This window comes from Morone saxatilis, unplaced genomic scaffold, assembly GCF_004916995.1.
Source record: "Morone saxatilis isolate NCDOM2014 unplaced genomic scaffold, NCSU_SB_2.0 Contig23, whole genome shotgun sequence".
NCBI classification, from domain to species: domain Eukaryota; kingdom Metazoa; phylum Chordata; class Actinopteri; family Moronidae; genus Morone; species Morone saxatilis.
Genome location: NW_023339796.1, coordinates 16340745 through 16354908, shown reverse-complemented (window position 1 = coordinate 16354908; position 14164 = coordinate 16340745). Strand labels below are relative to the sequence as shown.

Genomic DNA, 14164 nt, shown 5'->3' with positions numbered 1-14164 from the left:
CACACACACACACACCCTGGGGGTTGAACAGGGATTGCTAGATTGTACTGCTGCAGGGTCAAGTGTGTTGAGCCCTTGATGCTGGATCAGGTGCTTCCATCTCTCAGGGCTGTATATTCACCACTATAACCACCTATTTATGGCTGCACACGCATCTCCATCTTTTTTTCCTTTAAGCATGTGATGTGTGTGTGTGAGAGAGATAGAGAGAGGTCTGAAAATCACCCAATAAATTGTAGCAGTGATACGAGGATACGAACCCAATGCTTTCAAACTCAGGTAAGACCGATTTTAGTTGTCCAAACTTCTCAAAAAAAGAAGGTATTTTATAAAAGTTTACACCCACACAGGCTCATTGGTTTGCTGCATCTCTTCCCTTGACTCTCTTCCTCTTTCCCTCTCTCACACACACACGCACGCACACACACGCACACACACACACACAACCCCACGGAGCAAGCCCCCCACACAAAAATCACAGTGTACCATTCAATCAGGGCTTTTTTCTCCCTCCTCTCCATGGTTCTCTTAAAGGTTTTAACCATGGCGAGAATGAAAAGTGCCAGCATTAGAAACCTCGGCCCATTGAGGAGGTGACAGGGTCTGCCAGAATATGATCCTAATCCTGTTTCCAGCATTCTTTTAGCCCACTGGCATTGCCATTTCGCTGCATATTCTCTGAGCTGTCAGGCCCAGGGAAATCCCTCTAATAGTGCATTGCCCAGATACACATCAAAGCCCTCCTGGAAACCACCAGAAGGAACTTAAGAGAAGGAAGCACAAGTACAATCAGGTTCACAGCTGCACATACACATGCAAAAAAAAAGAAAAAGAAAAAAAGAAACTACCTCGAAAGACATTCAACACACACATGATGCTTGAGGTTCAAACTTCTCTAAAAAAAAGTAACATGGCAACAATCCTTTCCCCTTTTATACCAAAGACCTTTAAAACTTTAAAAACTTTTATCCTAATGTTTAATAATGAACACAAGAGACAGTGCAAAGATAGATGTTATAGAGATAGAGAAACAAAGAAAGAGTGATATCAAGAGGCAGACAACAGGTGGCTAAACTGTGTATCCTGGGCCACCCTCCTTTAGTTCCACTTCATCTTCCATTTTCTTCTGGTCCTTTTTTTCTTAGACACTCTGACTGCCATCTCACCCCTCCCCGGGTAATCTTCTTAGAGAGAAGAAAAACCCCATTCTCTCTCTTCTTAATCTGGCTGCAGTCTAAACCTACGGTTGCATTTCCAATGTGGGCCTCACTGCATTGCTCAGGACTGCTCTCAGACAGTTCATAGAGTCTATCGGAGAATGCTTAAATCACATATTGACTATATGAGCTGGTATACAGAGCTTGTTTGAAGTAACTCAAAAGGGCAGTATGTAGTTTTGAGTAGAAACACTGAGCTGCAACAAAAAGTGTGTATATATCATTAAATGTAGTATCATTAATTGTAGTACAATTTGGTGAAACAGGCTTCAATCAAATCTGGAATCCAGATTTGATTTAACAAATTTACAAGAAAACCCTGACATGAATGAGTAATCCGGCAATTAAAATACTTGACAAATCAAGGTCCATCTTTATATTAATGCAAAAATCATATAAAAATACAATATTCCCTAAATAAATATTTACCTCCATATTAATGGCAAAGCAAAATCTCCTGATAGTTGACAGATCATATATTATTATATAGTCCAACCCAACCATATTATGAAGAAAGGTTCTATTGTTACAGAATGTAAACGGGCCTGTAGAGTACAGTATGAGAGACTGCAAACTTCACTGATGGATGTGGTAGTAGATCAACTTCCTGGAAAGCATCCATCAATTATGAATTACGCAAAAAAAAAACCCTGAAGAGAATGAAAAGAGACAAAGTCAACCTGTGCATGTCACCTGCTCTCAGTCACTCTTCACCTCCTCAGTCTGCTGTCTGTCATACTGTGATATGAGTGTGAGTGAAACACGTAATACAAATGATCCTTTCACTAATGACAATGGATGCTTGTAAAAAGGTAAACAGAAATACGCTTCAAGTACAACCTGCCTAGATATGAACAGCTGAAGGAAAAAAAAAAAAAAAGAAGGCCACATAGCATTTTCTATCCGCCCTGTGGCTGAGAGCAGTAGAGAGCGCATCCTGCTAGGCTCAGTCTACACTGCATCTGCGACAAAGACCCCCACCGGTGAAATCCTCTCTCCCACTGCCAACTGGGACACACGTCTTATCCTCACCTGTGGGCTGGAAAACACCACAGCAGGAACAGCAGCATATGCTTTAAATACACAGACTACACTCTACACACACACAAACACGTAATCAACTCATTTAGACAAAACGGGGACCCTGTAAGACATGTTTCCTTTCCCTTCTGCAGTCACTTAATAACCTGCTGTAGTGTCCATTCAGTAGCTTTTGAGGTAGGAGGTGAAAACATAACACTATTACAGTGTTTTGCATGTTTATTACTAAAAAAAGAAGCATGGTTGTGTAGGTAAATCCATAAGATTCATCTTTCTAATACACAGCATACGTCTTCCTAACACAGGCTTACACACAGGGACACAAATGCACAGCGGTTCATTGGCTAATTCAATAATAAAGCAGACAGTCAGTGGAGTCTATAGACAGGCAGAATAGAGAGTAACTCATCTCTAACAGTCTGCCATCTCCTGAGTGTTAAAACATGTAAATTTATGTAAGAGCCCATAGGAAACACATATTTACAATACGTTTAGGTAATCACACGATGTGCGAAGAGGCATTCAAGGCCCTGGAGACGAAAGCAGTCAATACAAAAATAGTTTTTATGTGTCATTAATTCCCTCTGCATTCCCAGATACATCCCCTTTTACCGCAGTAATGCAGTAATCACTCACAATCGCACAGAAAATTATCTGCACTCATCTGTGGAATAAAAAAGCGGAGGGGCAAAACAGGGCGAGACGTCCCATTTTAGCTCTCTGCTGCCTCTTTAATGTTCATCTGGGAGCCGCATGGCTGCCGTCCATCCCTGCACGGGGATGGGAGTCAGCTCCTGCACTTGGAGCAGCTTAATGACAGTGGGATGTGGATGGTGGACTCGTTAGGCACACACATATACACACACACACACACACCTTTTTCACGCTACATTGCCTGGCCAGGACAACATAAAGGGTCATCGGCGGTGTGATGGGGAAAAGAGGCACCTCTGCGCTCACATTAGCTTGTGATAAGAGGAAACATTTCACCTCTGAGTGATGTCAATGCAAAACGGAGTCAATCCCAGCTATCATAATGAAAGTTGCACAGATTCAGATGTGAGAAGCCAAATGGTCAAATAAGTCATTACCTGCCTGTTCATTATGCCCTCCTTCCACATACCCACATATCGCGTTATTAGGCAAAGACATCAAACCTGATGAATAACCATAGAACAAGCCAGACCCATTTTCATTGGGAGTTAAAGAGAGCAGGTAATTCTGATGGAAATTTGTGTTTCAGTAATGTCATTCCCCAACCTGAAATATTCATCTCTGTGCATCTGACACAGTGCAAGAGGACATACATAGTGGAGCTCCTTTACTCACACCCTTAGTGTCCTCTAGTGGACACAGAATATACAGGACACTTTAATCTTTATCTAATGTTGCCACCTACAGGGCAAAAATGAAACTACAGTTATAAGACATGGTTTAATCATAAGCACATCTACAGAGTCAAAGAAAATATTCAAATCAGAGTTTTAACTGATAGCAGTTCACTTGGCTTTCCTATTGGTTTACCAGAGTCCAACATCTCCATGAAAACTGTAACTCAGTGTTGTCCACAGTTATAATGTCATGTTCCAGGTCCAGCTGGATTCTTTGTGTTTTCTGTCACATTTAACCAACAGTAGTCCAGTGTTTCAACCGTCAACCACCACAATGAAATCTTCTCCTTCAACTGTGCTCCTACAGTCCAGAGTCCAGAGTCCAGTCCAGAGCATCGCCTCCATCCAGTCCATAAAGCATTGACACAGACATTCAAATGTCAACAAGCTTTTAGGCAAAGCCGTCCACAAGTCTATGAAAGCCTCCTTAGCTTGCACATGTAGATGGGGCCAAAGTTAGCGGCTAAGTGTGGGATGACCATCTCACCCAGGTGGAGGTCGGGAGCGAAGTGAAAGGTTTTCCTAAACATGTGTGTGAGCGGTCTCAGGTCAACAACCTGCATGTACATTTGATCAGGACAAAGAGGGAAAAAGGAGAACAAAGAGTTCTAATTATTAATTATTTATTACTTCCCAGAGGTCAGAACATAGTTACCTTGCACTACTAATATTATTATTTATCACTGAATCTCTGATACACAGTTTACAGTGTGTACTGACTGACCTGAAGGCGGATGCCGTGGTTCTCTTGAGCCAAGAAGATGGCCTGCTCCACCACACTCTGGTTCTGGATTTGAGAAAGTGTGCAGGTGGAGTAGAGGATTTCCCCACCTGGACAAGCTGCTTCGATTCCCGCCCTGCAGGATAAAGGGAGTTTGTTCACTTGTAGCTGTAAAGTGGACTGAACTGTAATAACCAAACTTTATATCTTTATAGTTTCTTCAGAACTCACAGTAGCAGCTCCAGCTGTAGCTCTGGCAGCCTCCGTCTCTCCCCAGTTCTGCTCTTACTGAATATATTGTTGTCGTCCTCTGTTAGTGAATGTCTGTCAGTGGTGCAGGGGACGTCAACAAGGACCTGAATACACAAAAGGAAGGAGGATGTGGAAAAAAGGGGTGGTATTTGGTTGACTGTATCATTAATACAGGCACTGGCACTCTGCAAATTATGTTCGAAAAAGGATAAACGTGATGACAACACTGGCTTACCCTGTCAAAAGTGTTACTCTCGACTTCACCCCACTTGGTGCCGTCAAGGGAGCTGATGTGTAGTTTCTCGTCTGTCAAAAACTGCTTAGGAACGTAACTGCGGAGAACCCTTCTCAGTCGCAAAGTCCGGGACACCGATGAGTCATTCACGCACAAAAAACCTTTGACATAAACACAGGCTTGAAGGGTTGACTACAACTGAGAGCACTAACAGACGAGGAAGACAAGGAGGTTTCGGCAGTGAGGAAAACAGACAGGTGAGAGCGGTTCTCTTACCTATAGACTGGGTCTGAAGTAAAGCCAGGGTTTTGCCTCCTGGAGCAGCACAGAGGTCAAGCACATTGTGACCTTCTTGAACATCTAACGCGAGAACAGGCAGCACAGATGCTGCGTCCATCAGGTAGTAACCCAACAACCCGTACATGTCTGGTCTTTAGAGGACAAAGGAACGCAAAGTCAGAAAAAATCAAACTGGACTTTTGAGTAAAAACTGTTAATTTGAATAATAATGGTCTTCAAATATTGTCCTGTCCAATAAAAAGGCATAAAAAGCCCAGAAATATCTAAAGATCTGGATGTTACAGGCACACAGTTGGGTAATATGGACATGTTGGACAAATGGGCCTTTTTCACATCTGCAATTTTGACATGAAATAGGGTAAACACAGTATATTTATCAAGTTACAAACGATCAGAGTTGTACAAGACGTTAAACAACAGGACTCATGCCAACAAATACTCTCACCTTGCAGGCTTGAATCTTGTGATGTCCCCTCTTGGAAACACTAAGCACTTGATGTGAGGACTAAGCTGTAGAGGAGATAGTAGCTGACCATCAATGTCAGATTTCTTTATAGAAACACAGTTGGATTCCTCGTCAACTTCTACCTCAGATGGCTGAGCTGCAGGAATTAAGAATACAGAACTGATGATATGAGGAGAGGGACTGTGCTTTTTAATTACATGAAAAAACTGGAGTTTAATATGAAGGCTTTCAGAGAAGACAGACAGTGGCTTTTTTGCATTTTTTACTATTTGTCTTACATACAAACTTAAAACCAAACGTTCACACTGAAACAATGTTATGGTTTTGTCACAACCTGGATTGCATCCCTAGTATACACCCCCTGAATCATAATTCTACTAAATAACAATATGAGTCAATATATATTTCAAATTGTACACCACCTTCCAGCAACCTTGGTTATGGCTTGTCAACCATAACAAACCTAAATGTTACAAATAAAGTTTTTCGCACCAGTGGTACTTTATCTCAAGGAAGAACATCAGAAAAGGTCTCTGGGGAAGAATTTTATAATAATAAAATTCAATATGCACAAAATAAAGGGGCTGCCATTAGACACATGCAATTTGTATGAAAACCACACAAATACTGGGTTAGTTTGCAATGTTTAATATAGCATTAGCAAATAGAGCCTTTGGGTTTCTTTCAGTTAAGAGCTTATGTGGAGATTTAAGTGCACAATCAGTAAATGTTATGCTCTGTATTATCAAAATACAAATGGCTATAACTGACACTTCAATCTACCTACTGCATGTTGATTATAAAACCCTAATATTACCTGAACCTCTGAACAACGCATTCCCTATAAAATTAATTCTGTATATTATTAACAATGTGAATGTATCTCTTGCTGCTCTGAAGGGAAAAAAACTGAAAAAACAATGTGTGAGCTCTCAGTATCAAAACCTGAAAGCCTACAATGGCAGGTTCACTGTAAACACTGGGTGCACACCTACCCTCTGTACCTGTGTCACTGATGAAGTCTCTGCATCCCTGGGCTTCTAAGTGTGCCAGAATAGACTCGTGGGAGAAGTTATTGAACAGGGCTCCGTATTTCTTCTCTGACAGCAAGGCGACTCGGATTGATGGCCACAGCTGTCCCAGCTGCCCGCCGTAGGTGGCATCAAAGTGCTGCAGGGCCAGGCTGGTGGGAGGCTGCTTGGCACGTGTGGCAGCCTGTCCAAACACACACAGATTTAATGTTTATTTTAATTAGTCAAATTAAACACCAGGAATTTGGGTCAAGATTTGACAAAGACAAGTTGTGTAACATTTTATATTGTTAAATGAAAATCTAAATGTTATTATACTGTATGAGAGAACAACAGAATCATCAAGAAGTTTATTTATGTCTTAAATTAAACAATTTCATGACTCTATTGATTACACTCAGCTACAAGTTATACTTGTAGATATTGTCATTTATTTTCCATTTGAGGGGCAAACATCTTAGGTCCAGCTCTCATTAATTACACACGCCTTTATATAAAGAGTTATTGTCAAAATGCAATACTCTTCAGTAATACCTACTCCATGCTGCTATGTGGCCAATGTTAGATATTCCTAATCTCTGCGTGAGTCCAACGCTTTTACACAACTGATATATCAATTACTGCTCTGACAGCTTACCCATTTCTCTTTCACTCGGTGTCGTCTCGGCGTGAAACACCTTAAATCTTTCACTTTTCTCAGAAGAAGTCTGCTGTCCAAGAGCAGTGCCATCACTGCCGTGCTACAGTTTTCTGGGTCCGTCTTCTTCTCGCTCCGACAGCCACAACAAAGGTTCCGCACGTACTGCCTAATCGAATGGGCGGGCCTTAAACAGAATCTAGGCAGGTGATTGGACCAGAGCAACTTCAATCATTACTTTTAACCAATAGGAAACTTTATCCGGTGATCCTTCTCGTCGTTTCCTGCGTGTGACCGACCTCACGTCCTCAACGAGAAGCAGTGCTACTGAAGAGACCTCTGTCCTCTGCTGTTTCTAGTAAATTTCAGAGCCGTAATCATGGTTTTCGAGAGGAAGATGCTCACATACGGAGACCCCGACGACGAGGTACTGAAAATATTGATAGTTGCTTTTTTGTGTGTTTGGCCAAGTTAGCTTACCTAACCCGGCTCAGTACCCCGACACTGAGCTGTAACGTCGAGTTTAGTGTCGGCTGGTTCAGACGTTTCAATATGAGCTTACTAGTAGCATCAAACATACACATACACATTAAACTTCATTAAACTACTTTTTACTGTGAGCCCCTCAAATCTAAAATATGTGTTGGCTTGCTATTTGAGTTTTAGTTGTATTGTTATTTTTAGCAGAAGTGGAATTTTTGCAGCCCTTATATCTTTGTAAATTAGATATTTTATCTTGTCTATTTATCATATTATTGTCACTGACTAGGAGGAAGATGCGCCTGCTGAGGAAGAGGAAGAAGAAGAGGAGGAAGAAGAGGAAGATATGGTGGTAAGTTTGTTCATACATTTTTACTCATATTCCTGAAGTATGAACAAGGAACTCAACTGCCTTCACACTCAGAGTTTTAAGAAAACTCAAGTATGGACACACAAGTCTCATTAGATAACTTTAAGGAATACACCTTTCAATGCCAGATATGGGCAAGAAGTCATTGTTTTTAAGACACTCCAACTAATCCTACTGTGAGACAGGTACAGAGTTTTGTTTTCTCATGAACATTTTGAATGCATTTATACATTATTTAGCATCTCCATTTTCTGCTACTTTATACTTTAAACCACTCCAATTCAAAGGATCCAAAATCACATTCACGATCAGTAAACATGATTTTGTGCATCAGGCTTTAACATATTAATGTCGAGTGAGAGTAAAGGACTTTGATATCAGAAAATGAATTATGTTGGAGCAAAGTTGCTGAAAGCAGCATTTACTGCCAAATATGTGATTGGTTGATTTGGTGATCGTAATTTGTTTGGGTAAAGTTAGTCTTCATGACGAACCATTTTGAATAATATACCACATTTACTTTTTGTCCCACCCAGGACCCTATAGATGTAATACGAACAAAGTGTGAGCAGACTGAACACTGTGTGCACACGAGGGAGCGTCTGGAGACTTGTGAAGCCCGGGTCAGCTCCAGATCCAACACTTTGGAGGACTGCACAGAAGAACTCTTTGACTTCCTGCATGCACGGGACCATTGTGTAAGTGTGTGTTAGTGACACAAAGAGGGGTAGATTTCAAGAAAATAATGTGTGCCTCTGTTCCCTTTCAGTGCCCAAACGGCAACAAAACTGCATGTGAATTGATTTGTGCTTTTGCCTTTTAGTAAAGATGGTAACTGTTCTCCTTTTGTCTTTATAGGTATCACACAAGCTGTTCCACAACGTGAAATGACCTGCCTGTCCAACCACTTGCAGCTGTAGATTCTATTTAACTGCTAAAACTGTAAAATAATCAGGACAGTTTTGTTGTTGCCCTCCTGTGTATTAATGTAAATGAATTTATGGACTAAATACACGCTGCTCTCTATACAGTGCATACTTGTGTTTAGACAGGATCAGAAGCAGTGTGTGTAATGAGTCAGTGGTTGTATAGGTAATAATGGGTGCCTCCAGGTTGTTAAGGTTGTGCAAAAAAATGACTATTCTTCACAATGCGGTCAGTTCATATGCAAAATCAAGTATACTGCTCTTATAAGGGAGAATTTACCTCAGGTTCAATCATGAATTCATTGTCCTCACCGGAAAATAAAGCTTCTTTTGTTTCCATTTGCCTGAATTGGATCATTTTAAACCTTTGGATTGTTCGTTGGTACAAGTGGAAGTGATTGCATGACAGACTATAAGAGAAACCGCATCTGATCTGGCCACATGTAGGCCAGTCTAGTCCTAGCCTTTGCTGCATATTGTCCCCATCCCTCCCTTATCTATATTCATCAGGTAGTAACCCAACAACCCGTACATGTCTGGTCTTTAGAGGACAAAGGAACGCAAAGTCAGAAAAAATCAAACTGGACTTTTGAGTAAAAACTGTTAATTTGAATAATAATGGTCTTCAAATATTGTCCTGTCCAATAAAAAGGCATAAAAAGCCCAGAAATATCTAAAGATCTGGATGTTACAGGCACACAGTTGGGTCAAATGGACATTTTTGGACAAATGGGCCTTTTTCACATCTGCAATTTTGACATGAAATAGGGTAAACACAGATGTTTGACATGACAAAGGATGCAGAGATGTAAGTTGACTAAAACTTTATTGGAATACATGTCAGCAATCATAATAAATTAAAAATCAAGTCATAAAAATAAGCTCTTAAAAAAAATGAAATTACAGTACTGATCAGAAGGGGGCAGTGTGACTTCTAGTACTGCCGGTTAAAACAGGAAACATGAGGTAGATGGTAGATGTCTGTGGTTGTATTTGTTCCAGTAAACCAAACAGTCCCAGGAGAAATAAAACAAGACGATAATTGGCACATCATTCACGCACACAGTGCATAATGTTACAGGTGTAGATGAATTCACCGTCTCACCAAGAGTTTTCTTTGTTGCAGTTGCCAACAAAATCATCCATGGAGGCCTGGAAAAAGCAGTTTAAGATTAAAAAGTTTGTTGAAGTATTTCTTAAAAAAAAATAATAAAAAAAGGATCTCCTGCAGTTATCGACAATGTCTACAGGTTATGATAATGACATGAGCGCACTCACCTGCATGAGCAGCCTCTCCTTCCTCAGTTTCCTATAGAAGACGAGAACATCTGGATCTGCCCTGACCACGCGGGGGTCAAAGTCCATGACCCTCAGACCTTCCAGACTCCGAGCCCGAGACAAGGCAACATAAGCCTGACCGCTCTCAAACACACGTGCCAGAGAGATTTCCACACAATCCAGTGTCATTCCCTAAAATCAATGAACAAAAAATAATTGGTTGCAGATCACAATGACTGATGTGCTAGCATGCGTTTACTCATTTAGATTTATTTTGTGGTTCAAAATAAAACATTCAATATTGATTGATATTCCAGTATTTGACATAAAATCTCCAAAAACATGGATTTCACAGCTCATTAGTATATTAAAAACCCTCCTGTCTATAAATAAAGGTGTAAAAGAAGTTTAAAATTTGTGGTAATGAGTTGGAATGAAGTTGGCTAAAAAAAAAAAAAAAAAATATGGAACACAGAATGGTGTGATCATTTTACACTTTATGCTTTATAAACAGTCAAACTAGATGGGTCAATTTGACCTGGGAGGACAACAGGTGTTATACTATTTGCTGCCATTAAAAAAATTTAAATGGTTTCAAAAAATATCCTGACTAAACTTTGACATTTACCAGACTGATAATGCATCAACATATGTGCTTCTGATCATAACCATCATGAAAATAATTCACAATTTCTGCTTTTTTTTACTCAAAAATGATTTGTAATTTTATGTAAATTAGGTCTATCATACCATACATTACAAAAATAAGTGTAAAATATGTTAATGTGTTGGAAACAAGTTCACTAAAAAGGTGGAACAAAAACATTTGGTGATCATTTTATACCTCATGCTTTATAAGCAGTCAAAACAGACTGGGTCAATTTGACCCGGGAGGACAAACTGTGCATAGTAAATGGGAAGACAATACGAGGGTTAAAAAACCTTCAGTACTTGTGATGCCAATTAGGCTTACGGCAAGTGTGAGTAACACAAACCGGTCACCAGCACTAAACACAACCGACTGCTTTTTTAACTATTTCTTGCAGAAAATATTTTTCAGTGTAAACATTTGAAAGAATGGGGGCAATTATTTCAGGATTTAAAGCCACACGGGCAATATCTCAAATCCACCATGTTTTTCTTCAGGTGCCCTCATTTCCTCTGATGGATGCAGGTGTGGGATTTCCTTTTTATTTCCCTGCGCTTTAGCTCCTCTGCTGTAGATCAGACACTGGTGGCACATTGGTTGTGACCAATGAACTCAATTACCTAGAGGGACCCTTTTTTCCACTAACCAATTTCAGAGTCTGAAATCAGGCTATAGAATATGGTGTGGGAGCAGAGTGGGAGCGGTTGGTGAGAACTGGGTGATTGGTAACGGCATTTATTAGATAACACACGGATGGATGACAGGAAGTGGGGAGGAGAGAGAGGGTGGGTTGTCAGTGGCCAGCCAAGGGGAACCCGTGTTCACCTGGAAAGCAGATTAACATGCTCTCACTCTGTTATGTTATGGCACAGCGTGAGAGAGTGCCTGGCCATCCATCACAATGAAAAGTAGGATTAGGAACAGTGGTGTGCTCACTGAACAGAGAAACTCTTTAAAACAAGACCATGTCGTGTCCAGAATCCAGTCTCCAAACCAGTTCTATATATTTAACCATAACCTATAATTTAATAATTTTCTGGCTATGAGCAACGCCTCCATTTCCTTGAATGCATTGAATTATGGGAGAATAGAGTGCCTCAGCAGTGCACTCAAATTGACCACATTTAGTATGCATGCCGTCTGCTCAAAACCTGCTTAGAATCCATATGTAGTATGAACTTGCCAGTCCAGCAGCTCAGTGAGGCTGTACTTAGGCACAGTGATGCTTAGAGCCAAATGCTAAAGTCAACATGCTAATAACGGCAACGTTAATACTGACCCAGGTATAATGTTTACCATGTTCATGATCTTAGGGGTTATCCTCTGGGCCCAGCATTTTAAAACCTTTAATTTAGATCTGAATTTTTGCTATCCTATCACTTTGCTTATTATTCATATCCACTCATCTGCATTGTTGTTAAAAATGTTTTGTTTTAGTTTAGTTTTTATTAGTTTCAGTGTTAGTTACAGGTTTGTCAGGGGCAAGATTTAGGAAGTTCAGAGTAGATATTACAAACACACTGACACTCAACCATGTAGGTCAGTGTCAATAAACATACGCACAAATGCCTCCTTATGCTTGTTGTGTTGACACATTTGATCAAATGATGAAAACTAGAGACAATTCCTGTATATTATTATTTATTTTTTTTTTTTAAATCAGTATCATTTCTTCTAGTTTTTATTCTTATTTCAGTGAACTAAAATGTTTTTTCACACCTATTTTTTAATTCACCATAATCTCTACACCTTGAATCCATCCACCCTTCCAGTGGGATCAGGATCATCCTGATTTTTAGCATCAAAACTATCCATAGCCCAGTTTTGCAGGATAAGGATCATATCTCCTTTGTTGAAATACCCACATTTGAGATTTAATCCAATCCGGATATTTCTGATCTAGATTAAAGCTGGAAATACCAACACAACATTTAGCCAACCCAAAACTGATGCAACACAACGAATAAATATCAGACATCAGTGAAAGCAATCTTATTTGCCGGTAGGCCAATGTCAGTCAGTAGGTTATAGGGAAAGGATTGCGTTCATCCAAACGCTGTCTGTATATCTGACCTCTTCCCTCTCTTGGTGATCTCAATGTTTTCAATCAAACAGTATTTAGCAGTCTAGAGGTGCAAATTCATTTCCGACCAACTAAATTAAGACAGCTGTTCATCAAGAGACTCGTTCATTCAAAAAGACACCCACACAAAACACTAGTGTCCCATGGCAACACTGAACAATGTTTCCCTGTACTCACCTGGCTCTTGTGGATGGAGATGGCCCAGGCCAGTTTAAGTGGCAGCTGCTGTCGACTCAGGTGGATCCCACCGCCGGACTTAAAGACCCAGCGCTCAGGCTTCAGCACCTCTGTGACTCCGCACAGGAAATGCACACGTGGGAGTCCTGGGGAAAAATACTTATTTGTCAAATTTTCATCAAGGAATCTGCCATTTTGTTTTTGTCTGACCTGCTCACTGCACCTGGCCAAGAAAAAAAAAAAATATATGTCTAGAATGTACACCCTGTGAAACGTGTCTCTTTCAGTTCTGTTTGTGTAGGAGATATAGATGAGATATGAACAGGTTTGTCATATTTTGCCTCATAACATGCAAAATGCTAGGTGAGACATTTCCCCACCCATTTCCTAAATGTCAGCAAAAAGGAAATAAAGTGCATTTCCCAAAAATGTCAAACTATTCCTTTAAGTAATCTTGCCACTATGGATATATTTTCAATATATTTAATAAGATTTTCAATAAATTCAGGCTTGTCTGAGCAAATATTTCAGCAAACTGATTAAAAAAAAATAAAAAATACATGCCATGTTTTCCAGACTCAAAAGCCACCACAACCCCTCGTGCTCCATTCACCAGACCTCGAGCGACATCCAGGTTCTTTGTCAGCATGACCTTAAAAAGAACAGTCATCATCAAGAAAAAAAAAGAAGAAAAAACATGTCTTTAAGCTAACTGAGCGCACTATTCTCAATACATATGAAAAGTGCAATGTTGTGTGCCAGACTGCAGAGATTGTGGAGAATAAAGAATAAGTGCACGCCTACCTGTATGAGGGGCCGTCAGGGACATTATTCAGAATTACCTCTCACAAACACATGTGAAATGCTCTTACATACACTACTGAAACACTCTCACATAAACAACTGAAAA

At 40.2% G+C, this 14164-nt stretch overlaps 3 protein-coding genes across 4 annotated transcripts in view; 1 reads left to right on the top strand and 2 right to left on the bottom strand.

Moving 5' to 3' along the window:
- Positions 1 to 3681: 3681 nt before the first annotated feature.
- Positions 3682 to 7418, bottom strand: nsun4 (NOP2/Sun RNA methyltransferase 4). 2 transcript variants are annotated; one of them, XM_035669987.1, is made up of 8 exons: positions 7292 to 7418; positions 6619 to 6838; positions 5603 to 5759; positions 5134 to 5288; positions 4858 to 5018; positions 4602 to 4726; positions 4374 to 4506; positions 3682 to 4206 (listed from the first exon to the last, which is right to left on the bottom strand). In XM_035669987.1, the coding sequence occupies exons 1-8, from the start codon at positions 7382 to 7384 to the stop codon at positions 4063 to 4065; spliced, it is 1188 nt and encodes a 395-aa protein (XP_035525880.1). In that variant the 5' UTR covers positions 7385 to 7418; the 3' UTR covers positions 3682 to 4062. The 2 variants fall into 2 exon arrangements, with proteins under 2 accessions (XP_035525880.1, XP_035525881.1); XM_035669988.1 differs by having other exon boundaries at positions 6628 to 6838.
- Positions 7419 to 7567: 149 nt separating this feature from the next.
- Positions 7568 to 9408, top strand: LOC118334684 (cytochrome b-c1 complex subunit 6, mitochondrial-like). Its single transcript, XM_035670713.1, has 4 exons — positions 7568 to 7718; positions 8061 to 8123; positions 8678 to 8839; positions 9000 to 9408. Exons 1-4 carry the CDS (start codon positions 7671 to 7673, stop codon positions 9030 to 9032), a joined length of 306 nt encoding a protein of 101 aa, XP_035526606.1. The 5' UTR covers positions 7568 to 7670; the 3' UTR covers positions 9033 to 9408.
- Positions 9409 to 9878: 470 nt separating this feature from the next.
- The window catches only part of pif1 (PIF1 5'-to-3' DNA helicase homolog (S. cerevisiae)), a 9755-nt gene continuing 5469 nt past the window's right edge, over positions 9879 to 14164 (bottom strand). The window contains exons 9-12 of the mRNA XM_035670884.1: positions 13819 to 13906; positions 13255 to 13400; positions 10346 to 10537; positions 9879 to 10219 (exon numbers count right to left, since the gene is read on the bottom strand). Of these exons, the coding sequence (XP_035526777.1) occupies positions 10169 to 10219; positions 10346 to 10537; positions 13255 to 13400; positions 13819 to 13906 (477 nt within the window). The 3' untranslated portion in view covers positions 9879 to 10168. The remainder of the gene's footprint in view (positions 10220 to 10345; positions 10538 to 13254; positions 13401 to 13818; positions 13907 to 14164) is intronic.